The sequence below is a fragment of the Cupressus sempervirens genome, chromosome 1, assembly GCF_028749045.1.
Source record: "Cupressus sempervirens isolate cs-2001-9-10 chromosome 1, ASM2874904v1, whole genome shotgun sequence".
In the NCBI taxonomy this organism is placed as follows: Eukaryota; Viridiplantae; Streptophyta; class Pinopsida; order Cupressales; family Cupressaceae; genus Cupressus; species Cupressus sempervirens.
In genome coordinates, this window is record NC_143118.1 from 800,515,601 (window position 1) to 800,529,124 (window position 13,524).

Genomic DNA, 13,524 nt, shown 5'->3' on the forward strand with positions numbered 1-13,524 from the left:
TATATTAATTGCACAATTAATACAAAAAGTTAGAATTTTAAATTTTCATTGATATTTAGTTTTAAAAATTAAATTTCTCTATTTAATAAGACCCATTAAGATTTCAATTAAATATTATTCTTGTTTTTCAAAAAAAAAAAAAAAAGTTCAAACTTTATAAAGAATTTAAATTCTGAAATTCTTGAAATAATAAAGTAAATGTAGTGTCACATTATTTTTATCATATTTTCAATCATATTAATTGCACAATTAATGCTAAAAGGAGCTTTAAATTTTTCTTATTTTTCGGTTTCACAAATTAATTTTCTCCCTTAGCCAATATGATATTAGTTAAATAGCTTTTATCCATTTCAAAAAATAATAAAAATATGCAAACTTTATGAAACACTTAGAACCTCTAAAAAAAATACTTTATGAAACACTTAGAACCTCTAAAAAAAATACTTGAATCTTATTGATTAAACTAATATATTTTTATAGTTTTTAATTACAAGTATTCCTGCGTGGCAGGAACTAATATCTAAATAGATAGAACAAGAGACCGGCTCAATGAAATGACCATTCAGAAATATAAACATAATCTCTGCATATTCGAAATTCTTTGAAGCACTAAATACCTACTTCTTTAACCAGTCAGTACGATCTGCATTTTTTTCATTGTCGAGAAGATGCCTCAGAGACACTCCAAGAACAATAATGATCTTGCCTTCTTCACTTACGATGAGAAAAAAAAATTGGGCTATGGAACCCAGAAAGAAAGACTGGGAAAAGACTCGATCAAGCCCTTCGATGCATGCTGCCTCTGCCTCAAACCATTGATAGATCCTCTGTGCTGCCAGAAGGGTCATCTCTTTTGCAAGGAGTGTATTTATGAATGCCTTTTGTCCCAGAAGAAAGATATCAAAAGGTACGCGCTTTATTTATTCCCCCTTCTTAGAAACCCTAATCTTCAATTCTGGTATTTTGGGTTTTACTTTTCGTTTTCAGATTTTTTTGCATTGCATTGAACACAATCTTTAGATATATGTATTTGAAGTGCGGGTATGATTTGATAATCAGTCGCAATTGGGCTCATTTATGTAAATGTGTTTCCGCTTCTAGCACCTAGATAACACGACAGAACCCTTAGTCTTATTTTTATAGTTTTTTTGTTTCAATTTTTCTTGGATTTTAGGTACGAATATATAGGGGATTTGGGTAATTAGACATCTCTGAATAGGCTATTTAATCAAGTTGACATATCAAAGCCGCGAATCATAAAAAAAGGAAGCCTTTTCAGGGCTAATGAATTAAACGGACAATAATCGGATCTACCCTAGAATCTATAATCTGGACAGAAAATTGAATAAGGTAGAGAGATCAGGGTTACTTTAGGTGCAGTTTGATGAAACCACTGCAAACTGTCAAATTTGAATGAGGATATTAAGCTCCATTACTGCCAGGAAGAGCCTGATGATTCACATCAGGCAGAAGAGCTTGCCGATGCTGAAATTGAGTTGTATGTGAGAGGGTAGGCTCTGCCCTGGTAGCAATAAAAGTATTCATACTTGAAGATTGAGAATCGTATGGGCCATTTGCAGTTGGGAGTTTCTATAATCATTGCCGGAGATTGTAATACAGAAGCATGGAGGTCAAAGTCACATCTGTGGGAGAATACAGTGTAGAGGAACATAGCATAGCCTGCAATTGTAGAGAGTTGCTACAAAGGACATAGTCACCAGTCATATCAAGAAATGTGACTTCTTATTTATAAATTTTCTAATCACTATGCACATATCTGATGTGATCAAAGTAACGAGAATCGAAATTGGCAAGGCCGAATCGAATCGCGAATCGGCCACAAATTGGGAAATTTAAAAAACCTTTGAAATTTAGAGACTTTAATGATTTAAAACTTATTTCATACACCCTTATTGAATATAACTAAACACACTATAACATCATCAAATAGAAGTTAACATACATGTTGGTAAACAGATTTGTCACGGTAGAATTTGCCCAATGGAATGTGTGGCAAATCGATGTCTCCAATAGTTGGATAGGCCCTTGATATCCTGCCTTCCTCTGCGTTTAGAGGGGCAGCTCCCTCGTAAGATAAAATTTGTGCTTTTTCAATAAAGGTAAACAAAACTTAGAAAATAGGAAGGAAAACCATTGATAGCGAATGCACGACACGCCTTCAACGTTTTCATAAAAATGACGTAAACTATTAATGAGAGCAATCAAGGACTACGCTTGAGGACTTTCACCAACACAATGCTAATTCAACCATTCACAAATACTCACACCATACCATGAAAATAATCATAAATGAATCAACACCCCAACAATTCAGACCCTTGGAAAGAGAACGCCAAATGTACTTTCTTTATTTCTTTGCACCAAGAAAGTAAGAAATAACTGATTACAAAAACAACAATTGTACACACTTTCCAAAAATTGCTTTGTTATCAGAGCATAAGTGTTCCCTTGTATCCAAGTCCAAAAGTGCCTTATTACATTGATTTTCAGGAATTTATAGCCAATCTAAAATAACCAACTTTTTGGGTTCGTAACTACCCAAAAAGTTAGAGTTTGGATTACTTGAAGATGGTTCATAACCAACTCTAACCCTTGAAGCTTAACTATAGTTAGAAAAATCAAAACTAGAGTTAATTCTAAAGTTGATCTTTTTACAAAATACACCAATAAAATTCTAAGACAACTTTAGACAGAAATACTTCTAACTTTTAATTCCTTGAACTTGTTCCTTGATCTGTAGGTGCTGCCAGCAACTGAGTCAAGTTTTCCTTGTATGCTCTGAATGATTTGATGACTTGAGCCAAAGTTTTGTTCTTAATGATGATTAAACTCTGCATCTTCAGCTTACATAGCTCATGTCTCTTTCTAATTTCATCCAATTCTGTGACACAACCTGGAAAGTTTTGAGTACAGGAGTTCAATGCTACTAAGAGAATGCTCAACCTCATCATAACACTAGCATCTGAACTTTGTTTACTGCCAAGTTCGGTGCTGATTTTTGTCTCTATGCATTCCAAAATGGAAGATATGTCTGGATTTTGAGTGTGTTCACTAATAGGAATACCTTCTACGATCATCGGTATATCCCCGAAGGCCTTCTTTTTTAGTAACTCGGATGAGTTTAAGAATTGTTCTCCTTCACTCAATTATTCATTCATACTATCATTCTTCCATTGGATGTTTTCCAGCCATATATCAATTTGCTCTTCTTCTCCAGTGCTGATTAACTTTAGTGACTTAATGATATTGCTGTCCATGCCTTTAATCTCTACTAAATTGGCATCAATTTCTCTCCAAAATGTTTGTTGTTCCATGAGAGTTGTTAGTTCTTTTTGAATGCTTTGTTGTATATGATCTGCTTTGGTAAATGTATCTTGAACATCTTGAAATAAGCTCGATGCTTGTTCTTTCATGCTTTTTACCCATGCTTTCACCATCTTACCATAAGTTTTGCATTCTCCTATGTTTTGAATGGTTTCTTCATCAAACATCTTCTTCAGATTTTCTGTACTTTCTGTGGATGAACTAGGATCTGGAAAGGAGTCACCAACCATCAATCGGATGCACGAAGAAAGAGCTCGGACTTGACACTTGAGTTGATTCTTAACTTGCTTATCTCTCCTTGATTGTTCTATTAGGACAGCAGCTGACACTTGAAAATTGTGTTCTTTCCCTTCATGGGTAGTCCGGCCTAGATCTACTTTAGTGATGCTAAAATTAGATTCATTTGCCTCATTTATGTCCTTCTCTGTGATTGATTGTGCAATTTCAATAGATAAATTACCTGAAGTAGGGTTCACTGTTAGTCTGGAATCCATTTTAGTCTTCTTTATCTTTGTACCTCTGTGCATTAAGTCAGCTACAACATCTAGATTGGGTGCTTCCAATTGAATCATCCTTTTCTTCTTTCTCTCTAAACTTTGTTGTAACCAAGATGTTGAAATACTAGCAGATGGGCTGATTACTGAAGGAACCTGTAAGACTGAAGATGATAAGTTCAAGTTATGCACATTTTCCACAACTGGCTCCTCTTGGATTGCTTCTGTGCTTTCGAGAGACAATGAGCATGCAGGGGATGCTATGGATTGAATCATCTCATCTACAAATGATGGTAAAGTATTCATCTCAGGAGCTTCATCTTTCATTTGTTGAATTGGCTTTAAAGTCTTCTCCTTGGGTTTTGATCTCTTCTTCCTGGTGACCACATTGAGTTCACATGTTGAAACTAGATCAACTCGTTTATCCGGATCTTCACCATCATCTCCCCCTTGTGTGCTATGTAAAGAGCCTGAGGATGTAGGAATAGAAAACGGAATGGCTGAAATTGACATTCCTTCTTGAGAAATGTTATTATTATTTACACCACTTCTTCCTGTTGATTTAGTAGCAGTGACTTCTTTGACTTTATTCTTTAACCAAGTTTCAATTCGTTGAATCACAAAGAAAGTCCTTTCCTTAAGGTCTTTCAATTCTGACAGCGCCCAATTAATATATGGCAATTCTAATAATTGTATCCGCTCAAAGAAGTAAGGATCAATCAAGTCTGACCCGTCCTCTGTTATGCCTGTCACATCCCATCCCATTTTGTAATCAGTAATTTGTTGTATTGTAAATCTCATCCAGTCCCTTTTTCTAACTTCGAAATCATTCTCACAATTCGCCTAATAATCTTCCATTGTAGGGAAATGAAGATAGCCAGGTCCAAGTGCCAAGTTATTTTTAACATACCCGCTGCCATCAAATGGAAAGCGACTGTAGAAAGAGTGTAGAGTTATGTTCACCATGGATCTTTCAATATTTTGAGCATCCGAAGAAGATGAACAATTGTAATGTCCAATGCCAATTGGGAAAAAGATTGATCTTTTGTTCTTGCACTTTTTGTTTACTTGACCAATTTGCCTGCAAACTTCTGAAAGTACCAACCTGTCATCTACGAAGCGAGGTAACATGAGAGGACAATCTTGAAAACCTTCGATACGAATGCAAGTGAATCGGGGGTATTGTATGAAGAAGCTATCATAAATACTAATGAGGCTGGCTGCTTCAGGAGAAATTCGAAGTCCTATATCTCCTTGTAGCTCCTTGGCAGTGAGCATAGAAAAAGCATCATTCACCCAGCGGAAGTGTGCATTGCTCTGTTTTAATTGCAACTGGGGGTAATAGTTATAAATTTGAGTGGTTAAGCTATACTCCCCATAAGGATTTAGATCGGGCCATGATTTCATACTTGCAATTGCGTACATTAGATATGAGGACATGTAAAATCCTTGATTTGCATTGAATCCTATCAACTGGTTATGAAGGGCATCGCTAATCATTTCTCCCCAATCTATAAATTGTTTTCCAGTGGTGATGGTATTAATATACAAAAACATCCAATCTTGGAAATCTTCAGCTGTCTGATTTCCCACCACTCGATTGAGAAGAACTATCATATCATAAATGTCTTCATTAAAGATATTCTTGCATAACATTCTTGGCAATTGCAACTGTCCTCGTCTGGGTTGATCAAGCCAACTTCTAGCAATGACATTGAGACATGTTTTCTTATTCTGATGGAAATAACCTTGGGCACCTTCTGTAGAAATTTCTGTGAATTCCTCTCTTACTGGCAATCTGAACGTGATGGATATAGATACTGGGTCTAACCATGCCATGATATCACCTCTTGTAGTCTTGATGTCCTTGGAATTTTGATCATATGCCTTGATACATTCTAAAACCAATTCCACACATTGAATTGTGAGCGGATGTCCACCTGCATGGGCTAGTCCACTTTCCAGCATTCGATGTGCCAGGGGTGATTTATCTTCTTTGCTCATCATCTTCCAGAAGTTTGCAACTTCTAAACGCCCCATCTTTGTGTCAGATATTTCAGGAAGTGTGCTTTTTAGTATCGCAGGGGGCTCTTTACCTTGAAATTTATACCTCATATTATCACCTGTCAAGGGCTGTCCTGGCGATAATGCGGAGTCAATAATCACTTGGTTTTGTATCAAACTTGGTGTGATATTTTCTTCAAGCAATCATAAAACTTCATCAAAATCTTTATTTCACTTTGAAAAATACAACTCCTATATGCAATAGAGGCATTTCATCAAACAATTCACGAACTCTGTTCGATGAATGTAGGTGACCTTAGACTTGGCATTCTGTCAAACAGTTAGGCGCATCTCGGAGCCTCATATTTGAAATGTATTTGGATTGAATCTCCAGCCGGCTTTTCTGAATATAACAATAATATAAAGATATAATCAATGTTTGAACAACCGTCTATGTCTGATCAACATTTTGCATACATGTCTATCAAGGCACCTGTGACTGCAACATCTACAAATATTTGCTTCCAATGATGCCTTGATGGATATTTATACCCTGTTCTAAAGCTTCCCTTTTTGGCACAGACTAGAAGGATGCTGGCAAGGGTTGTGGAGTCCGGCTTAATACCTGCCAGTTGCATTTTTTAAAAGTTTCCAAGGCACTCTCGGCATATACATTTGTGTATATCCTACGATCAGTGCATTCCATGATAGCACACTTCTTAGAGGCATTTGTCAAACAGGTCTTGTGCCTTGTTTATGGTTGCTACAATCATCACGTTCTATGTCTGCCTCCGCATTTCTTTCCAAGCACTTAATATCAACCTGAGCAAGCTTCAAGACATAGCACATCACACCTCTTTGTTTTTCCTCTTGGCTTAATGCATTTCGATTCTACTTTTCTGATGTCACAGACAAGGATGGTATTGGTTTTTCATAGCGAAGCTTTCTATTATCCTTCTAGCTTGTGTGCATCCTTTTAGCTGGTATCCTCATAAGAAATCTATTGCCAATATCGTTGGCTCCAATATCTCCACACGTTGTAACATCGTTTCTGTCAAAACCGCCCCCATGGGTTGCGACAACTATTTCCAACTTAACCTTTTCTTGAATCAGATCTCTCACAGATTGAGGATGCTCAAAGGTGGCAAGACCGGTTTCTTTCCGTTGTCTAAACAACATTTCAAATATTTCTGAGAAAAAAACCAGTTCTTCTTGGTATCGCTTGATCGGACCATAGACATATAATCTCTTGTCTATAATTACTAAGATCTCCTCTATGTGGACTAGGGAGAAATAAAAGTTGGCCAAGCAGTCCACATGCACTATCTATGATTCTTGCATTGCATAGACATATTTCCCTTTCCATTCTTATTCTCATGCCTTGTTTGGTTCTCTGGAATGTCATGGTTTGGTAAGAGATGCAATGGAGTTACATGCTTTGCTTGAGGATTAATGTGCTGGAAATTCTGCCTTGTATCTGCCGCCTACAATTATTTTAAGGTTGGAGTTTGGGTTGGGAGGTTCGGGTTAGAATTAGGTTAAAAAGTTGGAGTACGGGGAGAGAGAGTATGGCTAGTATGTGGAGAGAGAAAAAGTGAGTGAGAAAACCCAAACTCAAACCCGTACTTCTCTCTAAAAGTTGGAGTACGTGGAGACAGAAAGGTACGTGGAGAGAGAGGATTGTGAAAAGGAGAATGAGACTCTAACTCAAACCTTGTACTTCTCTCTAAAAGTTTTAGTACGTGGAGAGAGAAAAGTACGGGGAGAGAGAAAGTTTAATTTTTCTTTATGACTAATCTCTCTCTCTCTCCTTGATTAATTAGTTTAATTAAAGCTCTCTATAAAATGTTGGGTAACAATACATAAACATGGAACATAAATGATAAATCCATCACATATGTAACTATGTTAGGGTGATTCTTAGAACTATGGATGTGATATAAAAAAGTAAATAAATATTTTATTTTAAAAACTGTAATACATTTGAAATAATATCTTCTGGTTTTGATTGTGTAGTTAGTATCAACGTTTTAGAGCACACATCATCAGTATGAAAGTGCAAGATATTTGAGACACACTCCACGATCCATCATCAGGATGAAAGAGAGTGCAAGAAATTTGAGATGCAATCTCAAATATCTTCTACTCTCATTCATCCTGATGAGCATGATCCAAAACATTGATGCTAAAAATAACTGCACAAACAAAACCAGAATCTGTTATTTGAAATTCTAATGGATTGTAAAAATCTGATTACATTGAAATATAATAAAGTTAAGCCTCCAATTAGATCTGGTTTCGATTGGCAGGACTTAGTACTATTCCTTGAAGTTTCTGGAATGGGGGACTCTGGGAACATGAAATACGGTATCAGGGATAGTGAAATCTTTGCCAAATTTTTGGGATGACAATGGGACAGCTATTGAAGCAACCTGAATAGCTAAAACCAGCTAAAGTTATGAAAGGCAAATGCAATATACTGAGTTCAGAATATCATTCTCCCATTTTTAACCTTTTGAGTTGGCTCTAGCATTTTTCTCTAAAATGTTACCTCCTATTTTTATGCACCAAATGGATCAGGTTGCCCAACTCTGAAAATTGGGATGTTCACTCTCGAATCTCCAAGTCTCGAAGTCATCAAGATGTCTGGGAAGTCATCTAGATTCTAGACTGCAAGTGTGATGCCTCCCTTTGGAATGCCATGATTTACTGACTGGTTTTACTTTCATCCTCTTAGCCTTCCTTTACTCTTTTACTCACTGCTACAATTCCTTTTCTCTTCACTGAACCATCCCCTTATCCCTGCCTTTACCCTTGGGCTATACTTGGCACCAGTTTTACTTGGAACTTTTATTTTTGATATTTCAATGTATCTGTCTTTAATTGTGTGGATAGGCATTCATTTCTGAAAAGAAGCAATCTCCATACAGTCGGTATGGAAAAGTGACTTTGGGTAATCTTTCATATGCATTGAGTGACCATTGATGCAATTGCTGCTGCTCACATCAAAATATAAAATAGAAGATCAGAGATTGCATGAATTAGTCCTGGTAGAGTAAATTGAATGTAATGAAAATTTGGGAAGCATGAAACTTCTATTGCATGCTAGTTAGTTGAACTAAAAAATGACAGATTTGTTGTCACCTCCTAATCATTAACTGAATGGCTAATAATGGTTTGCAGTGCATCTCATTTTTTTCAATCTGTTTTTAATGATTTTTTGTACAGCAATTTTAACATGAAAAGTTGACCCCAAAAGCTAGTTTATTCAGTCTTGGCATAATCTTTTGAGGGAGTTGGGTGATTTTGTAGTTTCCTGATCTGGGGATCCTTTATGGGTGATGAAGAGAACCCTTGGAAGTTTGGAAACTGGAAGTAGCAAAAGATTAAGCCTGACAATGGTATCAAAGGCAGCATCTTAGCTACCCTGGTTGATTTGTCTCTTATGCAGAATTTATGTCAGAATAAGTGAAGGAAAGAAGACTGATGATTTATGTAAAATATGTTTGCAGTGTACCAAAGAGATAGCTGAAGATCATCCAAGTACGAGACAGGTACTAGGTTGGTTGGTCAATAGCAAAGAGGATTGAAGGAGCTTTAGCACTTTGAATTGAATGTCTTGATCCCTCTTTGCTTTACAAGATATTTCCAGGCACCCTTTCCTTTTGGGGTTGAAAGCACTGCAGCACTAGTAGTTTAAAACATTATGTATATGATCTCTCTTTGGTGTAAGAGACGTTATCTAGCCACCTTGTGTGTATTGCTTCTCTGTTTCCAAAATGAAAGCCTTTCTGTTGAAAAATTTAAATCAATGCCCAAGGCTATACATACTGTATGAATACTTTGTTTATTTTATTTATCTCTTTTATTCTGATTTTTATCATATTCAATAAATCTATATTTGTATGGGTTATCATTAATAAGTATTAAAAAATCTTTGATCTTTACAGCTTGGGATTCCACTTTACATGCGATTCATAAAACATTTATGGACTCTTTATATGGGTACCGAGAGAGTTGATGGAGAACCCCAAATTAGCCAAGGATCATCTGCAACCAAAACAACCTTCCACACAATAGAGAAGCAAGGGAAATGTTGTGATGCCAAAGAATTGATTAGACATGCACAAGATGGTACATTACATACATGACATGCAATATCATTAACCTCTGTACAGAACAGGAAGTGTAAGATCTAGTCATGATTTTGATCATGACACGTAATTCTCTGACTTGAAACACAAGCAACAAATGACCTAAGAATGAAAGTAAATGCCTTAAATAAACTTAAGTAGACAGATTAGAATAGGATTCAGATGGCAAGTTTGGCTAGGTGATATAGTATACCTACCTCATACCAACAGACATTCGATCTATGAGAAAGTATTGTATATGGTAGTTTCATTTGTAAAATAATGTGCACAATAACTCCAACACAAGGTAATTATCAATCACTTTGATCACAATTGTTTCGTCCACTAATCACAATTGTTTCATCCACTAAGTACAAGGGATAATAAAGTACAGTAATTTGTAGAAGTGATCAAATAAAGGAGAAATGCACCAAAGCAACTGAAGTTGCTTATAGTGATGTAGTCTTGGTACTCCTCATATGAACCTGAGGACAAAATATTGCAGGCTGTATTTTACAGTATTTTGATTCATAAAGTGTGCTCATTTAAACACTGTCCAAAGTCCTTAGAAACACCGGTTGTATCATTTAGCTCACATCAAATGAGGGAGAGATCCTCTTCCAAACTAGAGGATGAGCACAGACATTGCATAGTGCTCCTGTGTATTGGCCTCAAAATCATGCTTGCTTCAAATTTATGGGTTGTGGCAGGTCTTGTCAGTGGAGCTTTCAGGCAGAGTTATTGCTATTGTTTACAAAAGTGATAGCAAACTGCCAGTAGATTTCTGTTTACAAAAGTGATAGCTTTTGGCCTCCAAATCATGCTCACTTCAAATTTATGGGTTGTTGCAGGTCTTGTGTTTGGAGCTTTTAGGCAAAGTTATAGCTATTGTTTACAAAAGTGATAGCAAACTGCCAGAACTTCTGATTTTTGTTGTCACCAAGGTTGAGTGTTGTAGACTCACTTTGGGATTTGAATGGCCAACATCTTATGCCAACATGAAATGTGCCTGTTGGACGTTAAATGCAATTTCTTGTAAACATATTGTTTCTTGTTTCATCTCCATTGCACATCTTAGCTTCTTATACGGTTTCCCTTACTCCGTCAAGCCCTTTTTTCATTTGTCATATGTCAGTGAATTGAGCTGCAACTATCCAAATGCTAATGCATGAGATATCTTCTTTGTCAAGGTGTTCTGAGCTTGATGCTTTTGGTCCTGTCATAATCTGGAGGGAGCTGCCGACTAGGAGAACAGCCTGCATAACTTGGAGACTGAAAGTGTTGAAAGAAAAAGCCTGTGACAGCAGTGGCATTAGCATAGCTACAATGGTTGATCCAGCTCTTACAGAGAATACAAGTAAAAGAGAAGGTGGAAGAGAAAATATTGTGAATCTATTTAAGATATCTTTCCCGTGGATCAAAGAATAAGAGAAGAATCAGAAGATCATTCAATCTTGAGCCAGGAGCTAACTTGGTTTGTCAATTGGACTCTTAACTCTTATGTAAGGACATTATCAATCGCTTTGATCACAATCCTCCTCATCCACTAAGTAAGATCAATGATAAAGTATAGCTGGTCTTTCTAGTGATCAAATGAAGGAGCAATGCATAAAAGCAAATGAAGTTTCTTGAGGTGGCCTATACTCTTGATACTCCTCATACCTAATACTTAGAGGACACAACACCGGAGGTTGTATTTTGCAATATTATAATTCAGAATTTGTTCTTATCTACAACTGTCAACACCCTTTCTAAAGTCCTTGGTAATGCTAGTTGCATGATATAATGTAGCCATAAAGTTTTGCACACTTCAAATTTTAAATTGATGGGTAGCCGCAGGACTTTGTCAATGGAAAGTTGTTGCTTGCTAACGATTACAAAAGTAATAACAAACTGCTATATTGTGTATTCTCAGTTGTTTTCTAAGTTTGAATGTTGTAGACTGGCATTGGGATTCGTAAGACCTGCACCTTGTGCTGATCATTCTTGTCACTCATGCTGGTCACTGCTAGCTCTCACTCCAATCCCTATTGGTTTGTGGCATGCCCATTGCACATTAAATCATAAATGTAGTTACTAGTAAATATATATGTTCAGGTTGCAGTGAATGTTAGAGATAAATTCTGTTTGGAATCTTTTCCATCTGTTGTTTGTATAAATAGGGGTTGTATTGCTTAAGTTACAATTAAGCAAGGATCATGATATTTCTTCTATGTAGCTTTTGTAAAACTGTTATCAGATGTTTGTCTTTGATGTTCAAACCTTGGTGAATGCAATGCAGATTTTTACAGGAAGCTTGAGTTGTGCTCAACAAAAAAATATGTTTGAGTTGTGGTGAATGTAGGATATAAATTTGGGTTTGTTAATGTTTTCTTGTCTATTTTTTGTAGTTTCAGTGATTGTGTTTACAGGTAAAAATAGCAAGGGTTTAAGTATCTTTTTTAGTTGCTGTCTAAAACTAGTGACAAAAGTTTGTGTTTGATGTCGAATCTTGTTTAATGGAAATTTGTTTTTGACAGGAAGCTTGCAAGTTATGCTGAACAGCAGAAGCAGGAAAAAGAAGAAGAAGAAGAGAAATTGTCGTTGAAGAGGCAGCAGGAACTCGATGCATTTGATCAGCAAAACAATGGCGCAGTACCTCAGTATAATGACAAAAATTATGTTAAAGATAAAAGCAGTTTTCATGGGGCCAATAGTGTTAAAGTGACCTCATTTGAAGAGGAAGCTCTTCGGACAATGAAAGCATTTTGGTTGCCTTCTGCAACGCCTGATGCACGTGTGAAAGTTGAAGCACCTTCAATCGATACAATTTGCCCAGAAGGTAAAGAGAAGCTCAGGTTGAAATCTCTTTTCCCTGTTATTTTCACAAAGGATAAACATGAGAAGCAATCTGAGACTTTGGGTGCAAGTCATATTTGTCCCAGTTGCAAGGATACACTAACAAATAGACATGCATTGATGGCAATCAGTACATGTGGTCACATTTACTGCAAAAAGTGTGCAGAAAAATTTGTTGCAGTGGATAAAGTTTGTTTAGCCTGCAACAAGAGCTGCAAGGAAAAACATTTGGTTCCCCTAGAGAAAGGAGGCACTGGATTTTCTGGACACGGGGATAACTTAGAGGCAACAGATTTCAAACATGTTGGAAGTGGTTCAGGCATGGGTCTTATAAGGCCAACAGTCAAAACATGAGCAAGAGATCGTGTTTTGAATTTATTGTACAAATATAAGTTGCATGTTTTCTCTTTTTAATTGTTGTAATATTACTGGAACTGACTGGTAGTTTTAAAGATGATAATATTTCAGACACTTCAATTAAGGACTTCAAGATCGCGGAAATTCAGATATCCAAAATCTTAAATGACATGAAGCACCTCACTTGCCTTCCACATAAAGCATTCGTTTATGTATTTGAAAACCTGCAATACCAATGCAAACTAGTAGATATTAGGTTGTGATTTAGAAAATACAATGAGAATGTTTAATATGTCAATCATAATTAGTACATGTCTCCTCCCAAATTCATAAGGAAGTGCAGTTGAACAATT

The 13,524-nt window shown here is 36.3% G+C and overlaps 1 protein-coding gene across 1 annotated transcript; it reads left to right on the forward strand.

The window, feature by feature from the left end:
* The first annotated feature begins 552 nt into the window (after positions 1 to 552).
* LOC149580300 (phosphoinositide binding protein) lies at positions 553 to 13,304 on the forward strand. The gene is made up of 2 exons (XM_089790265.1): positions 553 to 907; positions 12,496 to 13,304. Exons 1-2 carry the CDS (start codon positions 669 to 671, stop codon positions 13,166 to 13,168), a joined length of 912 nt encoding a protein of 303 aa, XP_089646391.1. The 5' UTR covers positions 553 to 668; the 3' UTR covers positions 13,169 to 13,304.
* Positions 13,305 to 13,524: the final 220 nt, after the last annotated feature.

Excerpts from the sequence above, each read along its gene's own strand:
- LOC149580300 (XM_089790265.1), top strand. The coding sequence starts at position 669 with ATGCCTCAGAGACACTCCAAGAACAATAATGATCTTGCCTTCTTCACT. Across the intron at positions 908-12,495 it reads CAGAAGAAAGATATCAAAAG|GAAGCTTGCAAGTTATGCTG; the intron begins GTACGCGCTTTA and ends TGTTTTTGACAG.